Here is a 17050-nt window from a genome sequence, read left to right on the forward strand (position 1 = left end):
TTGTACAACCATAGTATTTCGGTATATTATTGTGAATATATACAACCTGGAATAATTGGTTAAGCTTAAAATGTCATAACATTTGCCCGAGTGGAGTGCTTTTCCCTCCAGCTCAGGTCCCCGATCATTACAGCACAAAAAAGAAAAAGTGAAATAATCGTACGCAAAACCCTCGCGACAAATGAACATCGGCGGCTCGAGAGGTCATTAAAACGAGGCTCGATCTAAAAATGAGAGGGGGCGGCGGGAGGGACGCGCGCAGGGGGGGGGGGCACTTTTGAGAACTCTGTAATTGGACCAGGGAGGGTCTTAAATCGCATTCGAGTCAGCAGGAGCGTAAAGACGGCTCAACCGACAATAATTAACAACAAATATGGGTGAATCGATTTTTTTTTACATTCCAAGTGGTACGCCCATTAGGTTATTTCGCGAGTCGAGCAATTACTCAAACAATACATTGAAATATTAACGGTTAAAGTCATTGATGGTGGGAAAAGTTCGCTTGTTTACCAACTGCGTCGGCAAATGTGTTTTCATTCGAAACGTACGTTGTTTTTCACGTATTTTCTTTTTTCCTGTTTACGTAATTGAGTATTTGTGCAAACGTGGGGGGCCGTAATCGGTTTAGTAATTTTGTCTTTACTTGTCAATGAATGTTTACACCCAGCGAATGAGCTTTGTGTTTAGCGGAATATCATAATCTATTCAAACACGAAACGACAATTTCATTTCTAACAATTGTATGGTATTTTCCTTATTTTACCTTCCAAGTCATCATTTTAATTCCAACATACAAAATGTCTTTTGATATTAAGGATTCAGAATAACGTTTATTAGTTCTTCAAGGTTGAGCTAATACAACTATTTTAAACATTTTAGAACGAATAATAAAAAAGTTAGTTTTATACTAAAACACTACTAAAAGCCCAAAAGGTAACAAACCTAATATTAAATTGTTTTAATGATGTCAAAGCCATTGTTTATTGCGTCACCATTCGCACAATACATCTATACATAAACATTCCTAACCAAAGATAAGTACGCATAAGAACACCTTTTTTAAATATCACAAAAACCCATGACATAAATCAACTAAGCGCCTCTTTATCTATTGTGAGGTAAAATAAATCCAACATTAAAAGGTCCACGAGTCATCAGTTCCGGGAACAGACTGACGTCACAAGACCACACAGTTCGATAGGCGTGAAATACAAGAGAAAAAAACCTCAACAAGGGACTCACGACATTATGTTAATAGCTTAGATATGACAACGGGAAATAATCCGCTTTGTCCGAAAAATGGGCACATTAGACCACTGGCCAGTCCTCTGGGAGTGTGTCCTTTGATTTGAGATTCGATGAAAATTAATACACCGCGTACCTATCTGTACAGGGTACATATTTGATGCGTTCACTCGAGGGTCGTCGCGTCCATCCATATTTATGAGCAAAAAATCCCGCCTACAGGGTAAAAATGACGAAATAGCATAATAAAAACAAACATGTTAAATAAAACACATACAAAGCCCATAAAATTAAATTAAAGTGGCGTGAAATAAAGCGGTGTATTCATGAAGCAACATCAAACAACGAGGTATCATTTAATCAGCGTGCCGATCATTATAATTCACCTGTCATGAAAACAAACATTATAAAACACCGCCATAGAGGCAAGATGGATCATAATTACGGGTATCTCGCCGTGAATGGTTCCCGCGAACCGCACGCGATGCCAAAACGCGTCAAATGGCTCGTTAATGCCCCTCACAAATAGAAATATTACACATAACTTAATCCCCACTTATAATAGATTTAACCTGCCATAAAATCATATTCGCATTTTTTGTCCGCGCATACGAGCGGGGTGGGCCCACTGTGCGTATTTATAACGAATTGCCGATTAGCACCGCACAATAGCTTTAAGAGGTTATAATAGTCATAATTCATGTTTTTTTTTTTTGTGTGAGGATAATCGGGGGTTAATGTGTGGGGTAGGTCGGTAAATTGGATTTAATATTTTCATTTTTAGCAACAGTCGGTGTGAAATTGGACGCTCGCTTAAGGGTTATTCGTAAGGGATAGGGTTAGTTTGGACAAATCGAGTGGTTGTTACAAAAGGGCAACGTTTATTGAAACCACTTGTTGAGTGCGGACACGTCAATCATTACAAAATTGTGAGAATTATACGCGTGGATGCGTGTCTGGAAATGTTTTTGAGTTTATGGTTTTCGTTGATTTAATGCTTACCTGGTCAAGATTATCGTTATAATATAGGAGGATGAAGATTCATGGCCTGCAGGTGATGAATTTTATTAATTTCGACTATAGATAATATTTTTTTTTGTTTTCGGCCGACAAATAAACAAGTAAATCACATGATGTTAAATGACATATAACGAACATAACTGTTTTACTGGTGAAGATTTGTAATTAGCATTGGACTATATCTTGTGTTTCACCTCTACTGATGTAATTTGTCTGAAAATCTTCCTAAAATTAATAAATATGACTAGAGGAATCATGGTTGAATCTAAAACTCTCACGCACCAATGAATATTAAACCCATGCAATATATCAATTTATATACTTTATAATTCAAGTACCAATATTCAACCGAAACATAATTTGAAAAACTGAAAATCTTAGTACACAAAACCAAAACTAACCAACATCAAAGAAAGTTTAAAGTTAATGAAAACGTATACGTTCCGACAATTCCATTCGAAACGAGATTAGGTCTGAATCTAAAATCTAGACTGCGAGCGAGGGTGGCGGGCGGTGGGAGATGGAAATAGGACTTTCTAGGCAATTACCATCGGATGGGATGCACCAAGAATTCTAGGATCCTATTGAAAATATTCATGCGATATGGAGAATGTGTGCTGGAATGTTTGAATTATATTGGATACATATTACATCTGTATATGTGTGATAAATAATAATAATTATAATAGTACTTATACTGAAAAATTTAAACCAAAATATTTCATGATTGAGAGGTTTGTGTACTAGTATAATAGATTTTTAGAAAACTAAATGATTTTATTTGTATACCTTTAATCCTTGGAAGTGATTTTTAAAACTGGGAGATTCTTTCCCGTTATTCTTTTGCTTTCCGAACTGGTAGTAGAGAAAAAAAAGTCTAAATCTAAATAATGTATAAAATTTAAAAGTAAACAAAAAAAAACATGTCATTAGATGTTATAAAAGGCAATATTAGCATGCCAAAACGTAGCCAGGCTGGCCTATTTGGTACACTACATACATTTAAAATTGGAGAATCCTAAAACAAATAGTAAAAGGTGGAATTGCATCTTGTACAAAAGCCTATTTGAAACAAAAAGGTCAAGAAAACCAGATATAATTTTAGCCGGCATGTACGTACGCACAATGAAAGCCCGACAAAGCTGAAGGGATGACGCTTTTAAAAGTATTACTGTTCCCCCTGCTTCCACTTTGCAGTAAAGTCGCGGTCATGGTGCGAAGACAGCGCATTATTCTGTATTTTTTTCATGAGTATAGCATTTGATTAAAAAAAAAAAATTCGCGTCGAATTGATAACCTCCTCTTTTTTGAAGGCGGTAAAAAGGATTTTTATGTGTATAGCATCGATCAAAATGTCTTCAAGTGCTGTGAAATGTTGAAATTCTTTTTATTCGTAGCTCTCACAATCAATAAGTGACTTGCAGTTTAAAAAAAATATCCATACTAATTTTATAATAAAAACGTTTTTATAGTATTTTAACTACGATTTATACAGCACTAGGTTTTAATTATCAAATATAAATTATAAATATATTTGCTGACGTTACTGAAAGCATGTTCGCCAAAAAAATACAATGTAAAAATATTACTAAAAAAAATGTTTTTTGATCAAAGTAACATTGATTCATAATTACGACTTTCTAGCGTCCATTACTCAATTGATGAACTTGAAACTGACCTGTGATCTATAGTATTTGTTACTACGTCTTATGTCCACAATTTAAGCTGGATTTATGAAATTTTTAACTCATATCTTTATCATTTACATATTAACAAAAATTGTTATTCCACATATATAATGTACCATTACGTCTTCTACACCATTATTTTTTTCAATTTTTAAACTGTACATACCCTGCATAAATACAACGTACTTACATAAACCGACTACGAAAAAAGAGATTCTCAATTGTGTTCTTTTAGTGACGTAACATACCTTGCTCTGGGGGGATGAATTACGTATCAAATATCGAAACATTGTTGTCAAACATATTGAAATTTTAATTAAAATGAGCATTGTCGGTTCGGAAAAAGATCCTTGCGCTATAAGGTATAAGAACCAGCAGTAGAATCTTCCATTCCAGCTCAAAAGAAAAGTAATTACTAACATGCATTACTGTTCCCCACGACGCAACCCCTTCCCTGCCTTGTTTGATTATTTTATAGTGTATAGTTGAATATTGACTGTCCCGGCCGGCAGGGGAGTTTGCAACTGTTTATACTCTCAATAGTGTTCCCTGGCGGATATTATTCTTTGCGTTTTTGCCTTTCAAATGTATTGTTGATTACAAAGGATGTATTGGAAGTGTTTAGTTTGAAATATATGCCTACATTAGTGGATTATTTATTGTTTTCACATATATAACACCGGTTATAGTACTAATTCGATGTTATACAAAGAACTTTATTAATCTTAACAATTGCTTTTAATACACTTATGGGTTTTTTCTGTGAATACCAATGTTGTGTATAAATATTTATTTATTTACAGTATGGAATTATAACAGCTGTATAATTATATTGGAAATAGCAACAATTTTGTCCAAAAGCCAATAACAAGTTCTCACTTATAGCCGCATCTTATATTAAATGACTTCTTGTTGTAGGTAGAGGTGATAAACATTGTTTTTATGTTACGTTGTATAAGCGATCTTAATACAATTAATTTACAGTTTAAATCTATATTAGCAAAAGCTAAAGAGTTAGTTAGAACGCGCTAATCTTAGGAACTAAATCGATTTATTTTTCACTAATAGGAAGCTACATTATTCTCGAGTGCTATAGGCTACTTTTATCCCGGGAAAATATATAGCGGGATTAATATCGAATAAATAAATATCCGAGAAAATGTTTTTACGCGGGTGGAGTCGCGAGCAAAAGCTAACTAATTATCGTGTGACGATGCTTGTCCAAACTTGACACCTTATTGTAATCATTGTTTTGGTGTGAAGGTCATTGTCATGTCCGAAAGGAAACTCCACTGAGTCATGCCGAGAAAACGCTTTCCAAGTCAATATGACGAAATGATTTTTTAGTCTCTTTTTGTTTTTATGTGCTATTATTATTACTCGACATTGCCAAAATCACTTATAAATAACGGTAGCCATAATATGAAAGAAGACTCACTACGAATTACTATTAAAAAAGTATGTATAAAATAAGTGATCATGTTCAAGTGTAATATTGTAGCCAGTGTAACTACTGGACATATAAAGACGTAACATCTCATGTCTCAGGATGGCTAGCACAGTGGAATACCGAACAATACTTTGTAATTCAAGGTGTTGGATGGTGTTTCTACTGTTTATGGGCTGTCGTATCGGTTACCATCAGGCGAACTGCAAGCTCGTCATTTAAAGCAAGAAAAAGTGTAAATATGCACGTAAATGATGTCGCAATGAAGATCCAAACTAATTCAATAAACAAGGCCATACAATACATCTCCATAATCGATTTTAATTTTAATAAGCACGTCTTAACAAGCTAGTGTTGTGCCTAATATCGATAAACAATCGTCGATAAGGATCAAAAGCGGTGCGTGTACGACAAACACATTGTGAATGTAAAACGCGCCGACAAATAATAATTCGTACTTCCGATTTGGTGATTCAATCGGGAGTAATTTACAAGCGGAAGCGGGTGTTTAGTTGTACGTCATTGGGCTTGGCCTTGAATGACGGCTTTGTAAGTTTAATATGGAGGTTGAGAAGGTAAGTGGAAGGTACAGGGCTGGATGGTGACTATCAGGTGGTCTGCAAGTTGATCATTTGTTTGCTAAGCTAAAGCTGTAATAGGAACAGTTTAATATAATAATCGTTGAAATTCTTTTATGTATTTAACAATAATAATAATAACAGCCTTGTATTACATACTGTCCCACTGCTAGGCAAGAGTTTCCTCTACTACTGAGATAGTTTAGCCCTTAGTCCACGCTGGCCTACTGCGGATTGGTAAGACTCCACACAGCCTCAAAATTCCTACAGATAACTTCTCATGTATGTAGGTTTCCTCACGATGTTTTCCTTTACAAAGAATACACAGATAACTTTAAAAAAGTCAGAGTTGCGTGCCTTGGGTTTTGAACCTGCGGACATCCATCTCGGCAATCCGTTATGTTTTTAGTAACGAAATATAAAATAATTAAATTTATTTGCATGTTATTATCAGCCTTGATGTTAACAGTGAAGACTCGACCGCCTTCTCAATCGCCTATCACTTAAACCGCAGAACACTCCGCCATTGTCGAAACCGTACGGTTCAAGGGCAGGCGAAGTCGGAGAATGTGGACTAGCTTCCGGCAACACCAATAACTGTGGGCGGAATATTTATTACCCGGTATATCTGATGAGCCCGTGATTTATAGCAGTCAAAAATGTGGATAACTTCGCCCTGATTGGCATTTTACGTCATACACTACTTGACTAGAGATAAAATGCTCATACGCATAATTGTTCTGAGAACAAACATCCGACGGGTAATCCCGAATTCGACTACGTAAATAAGACAATACCGCACGCTGGGGCAGAAAAGAAAGCATTCGACGTAAAAATGTTGATAACGAGAAAATACGCGCGCCCGAAAAAACAGCAACGTATAAAAGAGCCATCTCCTAAAACGTCATTAAAGGCATAACTCCAGTGTCCTCAGGACATATCTCCCATACAAAATACTTTAAGCGGAAACCCCACACGCATCAAGACTCCCAACAATGGGGGTATATCTCACAATCGCTAGTAATAAAAGCCGGGAGCGCCCACATTAAAATCTTATCCCTTTCTTAAATAAAAAATTCACGAAAAAATAAGAGAGGAAATCTCCCTTCTATTATTCAGTGGAAATTCTCCCGCACCACCCCCGCGCCGTTAGGGTCCACAGTCGGCCGAAGAAAGCGCAAAGAAATTCTAACTGTACCGTCTACAGTACAAAGTTACAATTGGCATGACAACCGCTGTCCGCGTACAAGGGACATTGCACTCTACGTATACCGTAATAAAGTTGAAGTTCGTGCATTTTGCAGTTGGTACATTGTATTGAAATCTCGCCTTAGTGTGGCGTTTGGAAATGAGATGCAGCGTGGGCCGCAGGGTGGAGGGTGTGTTAGGGGATGCAGGGAGCGGGTCTCTCGAAACCCGAATTACCGGGGCGTGTGTAATGATTTTCCCGGTTGAAATTATGGACGGCATCGGAGACGAATTGGGAGCATACGTAGATGCTCTTTTTAATGGTCCCGTGATTAGGGAAGTCGGCGGGACCTGCTAACTAGACGGATCCGGTTTGTCTGTGGTAATAAAAACGTTAACCGATCCGAGATGGTTCTTAACATTTTGTTTAAGCGTCACAAGCGTACAGAGATTCGTTGTTTGAATCGTTTTGTACGAACAATTTCACTTGCGCTATAGCATATTCGCTTTTCTAGACTTCACAATTCCTATTCCTTTTATCATAAACTATTTGAAATTTCTTTGTGTTCCTCCATGTTTTGCAACGGTTTTTTTATATAGTTCTTAACCTTATATGGTCATGAAAACAAATAAAAATACACGATACGAAAGGATTATCTTCAGTCGTAATCTTACTTCTTAATATAAATTCGAAAGTATGAAAATGTTTGGATGTTTGTTAGAAGTAAACTTAGAAACAACTAAACGGATTTGGATGAAATTTGGGAAGCTAGTAGACAATGTTCTGGATTATCACATAGGCTACTTTTTATCCCGGTAATTTGCTCCTGTGAGAAATAATCGATTTATTTAATATTTTAGGGACTTTCATAGTGTTAAAGGTTTCTGACGCGAAAACTGTGAATACATAGTATAAATATAACCAAACATGGTCCATAATAAGTATGAAAACACAGTCGTTTTAACATACAGTACAGTGCCCGGCACGTTGAACTATTATCTGGGCGATTTAACGTCCGTGTGTGTATCATCACGGCGTATCGCGGGCACGTACGCGCGGCGTGAGCAGACAGTCTCCCTAGTGAGAGACCTTTGACATCACCCGTTAGTCGTGCCTTTTTATTTCATGACTACAATGTGAGGATATCTAGACTCCTGTGAGATAGACAGTTCCAGAACATTATTATCCACAAGAGTGATGGTAATAACAGGAATTTAAAAAGACCAACTAAAAACGTTAGCGTACATTGCTGTTCTTCTAACGAAGGTAATAAGGTTCATTATGTTTACACATACATGGTACGTTAAATAAGGGTTTAAGATTGACTTCTTAATTCAAAAAAATAAAATATTCAGCCCGTGGTTCAAAATAAGTAAACTGCTTATTTTACGTATACATGATAAGTACATTAAATAACAATTGAAGACTGAATTCTTAATTCAAAAAAATATATTCAGCCCTTGGTTTAAAATACGTAAACTGGGTCAATTACATATAGGTACATAAGTACATAATGTAATGGTTGAGGACTGAGTTCTTAATTCAAAAATTTAAAATATATTCAGCCCGTGGTTCAAAATAAGTAAACTGCATTTTCACACGTTTTAAAGTGTACTTTAATTCATGTAGTAAGTGTTTATGATAAGTGACAATTACAACTAGTAATTAACCCTATCGTACTGCGTGTTGGTTGCGGAAAATCACTGTTTACAAGTACCTACATATAGTACTTCATAATTATATAAATATAGCTGTATTAGTCCAATGCGTATGAACAAAGTGTCTGGAATCGATTTCCAAGTAAAAATTATTGTCTTTAGTTTCATGAGTGTTTTGTCTGATAGAATAGACATGCTATAAGGAAGATGGGATTAAGATATTAAATATATTTCAGTATTTAACTTCCATGTAGTGTTCTAAAAGGAATTATGAAGTTAAAGCTTTACATTTCGAATTATTTCGACTAAGATAAGTTACATGAGAATAAATTAAAGACCCGCATAATTAAAAATCAGAAATAAGATTATCTTTTATTATCTTCGAATAATATCGACTTGGAGGAATGTACAGATAGAAAAAAAAAAATTATTTCGATAAACAGGAAAAGATTATGCATATCAGATGTAATTAAATAGAAATAAAAAGCCTACTATATTATGTGACCTAGCATATATTCTATTATCAATGTCTACATAAAGTGAATGAAAACTCAAAAATATTTATATATCATATTTATATCTTGGATTAAATTTATTTGAAGTAACCTCAATCAACTACCGTCACAAAAATGCTGGCTTGTGAAAAAATGAATCCCATATTTAGTTTACAATTTAAATAAAAATCATAAAACACGAGTACATTTGAAAATAAAACATTCGATTTTCAAATCCCGAGACGGTACGAACGCAAGCGACCCCGAAATTGCCGGCCGCATTCACCCAGACAAAAGCCCTAAAATACACCCCGCGAGCAAAAAGAAAAGCATTTCCATCCCATCCCCTCCTTCATTTAAATTTCCCGCCCCAGAGCGGGGGCGGCGACCGTAGGGGCGGCTTCCGTACAACAGAGACGAAAACTTAAAGCCGCCATAGAAAAGAATGAGACGGTAGTATGTCCACCTGTTGCGTTAGTTTCATATTTTCGCAGCGAGTTCTTTTTTTCGTTTCTTACCACGTTCCAAAGGATTTGAATGGCGCACCGTGTGCATGCGTACTACGGTTAGGTATCGAACGGTATTGACGTGTGCCTTTCACGGCACTGTGTTCGATTTCACGCTTTTCATTTGGACGTTCTAAATTCAAATATAAGATTTTTTTCTTTATAACGCTTTTAGATGTTGCCATCTTTTATGTAATATCTGGCAATGTTAGCGGGGATTAGAGAACTTCTTTATTAGACAAATGGGGAGAATGGGGTGCGCTGTTTGCAGTCTAATTGCCGTAGGGTATTGAATTTTAAGTAAAATAATATATATTGAGAATTAGTTACGTATGATAACTACAACGATATAAAATAAATAAAAAAATAAAATCAATATAACAAAAAATATCAGTAAATTTTTGTTTGTTACAGGTGTCAAATGTTATTTATAATTAAAAAAGGTAGGCAGATACAAGCAAATCTCACATTCATGTCAGCCAAAACAGTAATCTAACTTTATTACCGGCACCTGTTAATGAAAACTAATGTAAAAAAAAAGAAATAAAAAAACACAAAAACAAATAAAAAAGTATAGACTTTTTTTCCAACCGTACGCATCGGTAATGCAGGATGGAAGACAGAAATAAAAACTGTTTGTGTAACCGTTTCCGGCGCGTCCAGGGTTTGGTGTCGGGCCGAACACGTGGTGGTTATTACTAGGAAATAATCCAATAAAAATAGTATGTCGGACGATTAAATTACGATGTGGAAGACCATCACGGTTCTTCACGTGTTTATTATGATATTGTATAAATAAATAATGGTGTCTAATTTTGTTCTTATTGCTGTCAGCGTGCTGATTGTGGGAAGGTATTTTATTGTACTGAATTTTAGACTCTGTTGTATTGTAATAAATGTTAAAATTATAAATATATCACATACAACTCGTGCACCCACTTTCAGCCATGTGTATTCCGTCCCATGATGTGATAGGGGGTGAGCTTATCGCCATATCGGACACCAATTCCAGATTCAAGACTGATACTGAGTAGAAAAACCCAATATCGTTCGACCCGGGGATCGAACCCGAGACCTCAGACCTAAACTAGAAAGTTATCAAAAAATCTGAAAACTAAAGCCCAGATTTTTGGTGACGATATTTGTTACTCATTGATGGTTTTTGGCACAATGTTAGCAGAGGTAATGGATATGTGGTTTCATTCAGTAACGCAATGTAAACATGTATATTTGAATTGCGAATTCCGATAGCAATTTAATTGTAAAGGAAGAAATAGTTTAAAAATTCTTAACTACAACTCCTTATTCAAAAACAATATATTCCAAGGTATACGTATCTAGACCTTTGCATACACCAAGGTATCTAGACCTCTGCGTACATAATAAAGTCAGTCAAAAATAGGTTATATTAAACTGGACTCCCACATCTAATCCGTTAAACCCATCAATAAAAACACAGCATTACACCACATTATAGCGCGATCACAAGTTGACAACTGATAATGATAAGAACTTACACGTGGGCAGGGTTATCCGATCGTTACTGGCGCTTTGGGTTATCTGTGTCGGGTCCTAGGTTCAATTAGGTGCAAAGATTGTAACAGATTTGATGTCATTTGACTTTGCAAAGTTCAAGTATGTTACATGAGTTGCAAATGAGTATATTTTCTTAATTTAATGTTGACTGCTGCCTGGATATAGTTGTATTGCATGAGTACACTTAGTTCCCGGGTTCAAATCCTAGATGGCGAAAGTAATATTGGGGTATTCTGCTCTATCAGCCCGGAGTCTTGAATTTGTGTCCGATATGGCAATAGACTTGCATCACATCATACGACGGATGGAACTAAGGGCGAAAAGTAGGTGCCCTGGTTGCACCTCTGAAGTGTCCGTGTTTGTTTTATAATATCGTTTATTTTTATTTAAGTCACGCCACACACTTCAAGACTTTTACTAAACTGACGATTCATTGACATTACATAATCATATTAACATAGTTATAGTTCATTAAAAAAAGTTATAAATTAGGGAGATTAATAAAAAAATCCAAATTTTTATACTGAACACCACTTCCCTAAGTGACAACCCTAAATCACATACTAGACATCATCGAGTGTTATATTTTCGCGGCACAATCTTAGATAACCCCGACATGAATAGATAGCCACTGATAACAGTGATAACGGGGCATTTTCGCACTTTTATATTATATCCAAAGCACACGCATGATCATTTATGAATTTGCGAAATAAATTATGATTTTTACTACATTTTTGTTTGTGTTGAATTTTTATGAACTAGTTATTAAGGAGTGAAAAAGAAGTATATTGAAAGTTCGAAGGTACTTTTGAATGATACAAAATGATATAGAAAATCATCTGCACAACATATAAAATATAGCGGAATGTATATTGTATAAGTGCCAACAGTAACTCTAAGAAGTCAAGAATTCGACAAGTATAATTTAAAAACAAACAAAAAACAAAAACGTCACGGACTCACGGTTATGACCTATTTATTTACTTGAACAACAAATATTTTACTTTTTTGACTGATATTTTTTATGCACATCCAGGTTTACACTAAGACTAGAGTTGTTATATTATGAGCGTCACTCCGTACACAACCACAAGCTGTCAATACTGACCATACTAAAGTCAGTTTGAATGGATTGCAGTTCAATTCAGTTTAACACAGTAAGTATATGTTCGGAACGCCAAATCTAGTACGTAGTACATATATATCGATGACTATAATTAACTCTTACCATAGAGACGGGTAAAGGGTGCGCTCCGCCGTTTGGGTACGGGTAAGGTGCCATGAGGTAGCCCATGTTGAAGCCTGCTGCAGGATGCGGCTCGAATTTACCTATAAACAAGAATAAATAAATATTAATCGTAAGAAATTATAACAAGAACAATAAAAGATAAAAACAACTATTTGCATACTCAGGTCCGTATTCACAAACGTTACTTAGCTAAGTACGGACTAATGCTCTGATATAAGTCAGTTTTTGAGTACTGTCAGAGCATAGGCATAAGGGCGAATGTTGAGATACAAGATTACTTTTGTTGGCTGTCAGATAAAAAACCTAAACGACAGAGAAAACTATAAAATTGTCAACACGCGTTCGGGCGCACTGTGCATTTTCATAGTATTGTTTGTGAATATGGTTGATAGTATCATCATTGGGAATGCGTTACTATTTCAATTTATTACACACAAAATAATGATAATTATGTAAATTTGAAGCGGCGATAGCCTAGTTAGAACGGACTGTCGAGACGAATGTCGGCAGGTCCAAATCCGAAGGGCACACACCGCAGACTTTTCTAAAATGATGTGTGTATTCTTTGTGAATGATCGCTTGCTTTAATGATGAAGGTAAATATAGTTAGGAAATCTGCATGCCTGAGAAGTTCTCTATAAGAATTTTGGGGGTATGTGAAGTCTACCAATCCGCACTAGGCCAGCGTGGTGGACTAAGGCCTAATTCCTCCTAGTAGTAGAGTAGGCCCGTGCCCAGCAGTGGGACAGTATATAATACAGGGCTGATATATTTATATGTATATTTATAAATGTTTTCGAAGGATAATTGAAGACCCAAGTCCGCGCAAATGATTGCTTTTGAGTCTCGGAGTTCATATGCAATCATTACTCATATTTTTGCTACTAAATGATGAGCAAGCGTCTCGTGGCAATCGTGACGCTAAAACACAAAAATGTTATCGAAAACGCATTCTGATTTACGATATTTGGATTAAATAGATCTAGATAAGTAATAATTTGTAAATTGCATTGCAATCGCGGCGAATGAAGTACAAAAAAATGTGTTTTTTACAGATGTGTCTGTATCCGAATTGTAGCAGGATTTTCAAGAGATATCGATCACAAGTTCTAACGCAGAAATTCAATAATAAAAAACAGACACACATCATCATTGCAGAGGCGCAACCAGGGCACCCACTTTTCATCAAATGTGTTCCGTCCTATGATGTGATAGAGGGCGAGGCTATCGCCTTTTTTCTTTACTCCTATATAAGCTTGCCTCATGCCTATTATGTCATTCTTCCGTGCGCGCAATGTGCTTAAAAAGGGGTACAAAATACTTCACATTTATTAGATTTTTACAGGTTTATAACTTTTAGAAAACATGACTATCCTATTAATGTTGTACATATCAAGCCCAAGCCGCTGGGTTTTCTTGATTGCTAATACATCCCACATACATACATAAAGATAAGTCACACAAAGATAAAGCTTATTGAATGTTATCCGCACCTGTTATTAATTATAATTAATCGGAACACGTCATATTTAAAGCGCTAATTTGTTGAGTAATTGTTTACAATAGGTACTATGTTTTAAAAAATTTAGGTCATCTTGACAAAGGCCCAAGCTCTAATAATAAATGATTCGCATGTTGTCTACTGTTGAACATAGGCTTCTCCCAAAGATGTCCAGATCGACTTATTGTAAGCGGCCCGCATCCAGCGACCTCCTGTGACTTATTAGATCATCTGTTCACGTTATGGTTGGATACCTGACGATGCGCTTGCCAGTTCGTGCCCTCCAGAACCTTCGAATAAATGATTCCTGATTTTTAATTTAAAATACTTTTCCCAGTTATATATTTCAGGATACACATTGCAGACATCAAATTCAAATGATAAATAACACTTAAACAGATTTGTGAAACTGAACGTCTTCATATCGCGGAGAAAATATTGAAAAAACAAACGTACAGTGGAAATAAGAGCACGCTAGACGCCAGTGGGAAGGTAGACGAGAAAATTATACCGCGACGTGAGTAATTTAGCCGAGTAATTGCGCGCGCACCACTCTGTCGACAAGTGTCGAATGGTCGCCTGTTAGGGTACCGCCGAAGGTAATGGACCACTTACTCGATATTGATAGCCGATTATGTCTGTCATGTCTGATATCAGCCCTGTATTATATACTGTCCCACTGCTGGGCACAGGTCTCCTCCAACTGAGGGGGATTAGGTTTTACCACGCTGGCCTAATGCGGCTTGGTAGACTTCAAATACCCTCAAAGAAGAGAGAGATGTAGAGAACTTCTCAGGTATGCAGATTTCCTAACGATATTTTTCCTTCACCGTTAAAGCAAGCGATAATTTACGAAGAATATATACATATTTTTTGAAAATTCAGGTGTATGCCCTTAAGATTTGAACCTACGAACATTCGTCTCAGCAGTCTGTTTCACACCCAACTAGGCTAACGATATCGATCGAGTCTCATATAAAACATTTTTTAAATTAGTTTTTCTGCACAGTTATGCAAATATCAACCATTTTAGAAATATACACTGAATATTTAATCTAAAACACAATTCAAAGATACTCAAAACATTATAAATTCAAAAAAGGAACATAAAAAGTAAAAAATAAATTCTACAGAACCGTTGATCGATCGAAGTGTATCCAACCTCTTTTTTTAAAGTACATTGAACTTGAATTTGGTGCAGCGATTTGGTATTACATCATTCGCCTGTAATTGTGCTCGATTCGGAACATGATCTCCGCTTCACAATTGCTTACGACGTGCTAATGGGCACGGATTGAAAGTGTTAAATGATTAAATGCAATAGAAAGCTAATAATGTTTGATAGTGTTGATTATACAAATACCGTATTAGGTTTTTATTGGTGACTGACTGCTTCGGTGTCGTATTTATGGCGAGTTTAACACTGTGTACCAACAAATATATACCGAAACGTACTTGAAAAATATCGAAAAGTCTAATCGTTAGCATCAAAACAACTTTAATCTCAATATGTAAAAATCTTTCGCGGATACAGATAAATGACGTAAAAATACGCATTTATTTCCGTCGTGTTTACTAGAAATCGTAATCAATACAAGGTTAACACCACAAGGTGAGGACTGCTTTTAGTTATGATAACGATTTATTAGACAATATGGCGTATTTAAACGTCTAATTAATAATGTTTTACATGATTCAGTGAAGTTTTTGTCAATACTCACGTAATGAATAAATTGTTTGGTGTTGTTAACTAAAAAAATGAATACATCATAAAAAATATATTTTTGTGATGTTCCTACTTAGAACACTGCATATGATCCAATTATCATAACACTTTGTACTCCTTTTTAAACACATTGCGAGCACGGAGTGTGAGATTTGACATAAAGTTGATATAGAGTAGGAATGCATAAGAATAAAGAATACTATATGTGTTACACATATACTAAAATCGACAGTCAAATTTCGACCACTGGTTGACTAGGTTAAAATTGGCAGACTTCAAATTCACTTATTTTAAAATACTAATCACATAGTTATTTCAATATATTTAAATATGTTATCTTCAATCTCAAAATGCTGCTCTAAACAACAATAAAAAAAAAACAATTATATTTTTTTCTTCTCTTTCTCACGTACTGCAGTAGTCTATACCTTAAACTGATTTTGAAAAGAGCAACACCAGAGTTTCTTGCCCGTTCTTCTCTGGTGAGAACTGCTTCCGAACTGGTGGTAGAGTTAATATTGAATCTAAATTATATATAACATTTTACGGGATTGAATAAATCATTTCATTTAATATTCGATTTTTTGTCCCAAGTTACATTGGGCATCTCGAAATCAAAATGTATACGCGTCCTAATTCTGTAATAAACTGAGCATCGCTCAAATTGAGTTATTAAACGTTCAACATATTTACGATGATCAGTAATCCCCCAATAATAAATGATATGACTCAGCTGAACGATTATATATAAAGCATATAAAGCTGGTGGTAGGTCTCTCATATGTGAGAGTCCGCCTGGGTAGGTACCACCGCAATGTCTGATTTTGCCGCCAAGCAGCAGCGTGTAATCACTGTTGTGTTTCGGTTTGAAGGACATTGAAGACAGTATAACTACTGGCATAACTCAAAGCATTAAAAAAGCTGTTGGTCCTGCACGTGATATCTCCAATCATGTAAAACGTCATTTGGAAATCAATTAACTGTCTTCCCGAAACATCGTTAGTGAATCACAATATAATTCTATAGCATTTAGAAAGAAAAATAACAATCAGCGAAGTCATACTTATTTATGAAATTAAATTGACTTAATATCATTTCTTTTCTATTTTGAATTGAATATTGTATATATGATTGTGTACTTTTCGGGAACAGTGAATCAATTAACACCATATATGTCCCATGATGTGATAGAAGACGAGCCTATGTAAAC

The 17050-nt window shown here is 35.6% G+C and overlaps 1 protein-coding gene across 6 annotated transcripts in view; it reads right to left on the reverse strand.

Annotated features, from left to right (window-relative positions):
• The window catches only part of LOC115453597 (protein pangolin, isoforms A/H/I/S), a 160348-nt gene that overhangs the window by 60098 nt on the left and 83200 nt on the right, over window positions 1-17050 (reverse strand). For all 6 annotated transcript variants that reach the window (XM_037439884.1, XM_037439895.1, XM_037439881.1 and 3 more), the window contains exon 4: window positions 12593-12693. In XM_037439884.1, coding sequence (XP_037295781.1) covers window positions 12593-12693 — 101 coding nt within the window. The remainder of the gene's footprint in view (window positions 1-12592; window positions 12694-17050) is intronic.

The sequence above is a fragment of the Manduca sexta genome, chromosome 3, assembly GCF_014839805.1.
Source record: "Manduca sexta isolate Smith_Timp_Sample1 chromosome 3, JHU_Msex_v1.0, whole genome shotgun sequence".
Classification (NCBI taxonomy): domain Eukaryota; kingdom Metazoa; phylum Arthropoda; class Insecta; order Lepidoptera; family Sphingidae; genus Manduca; species Manduca sexta.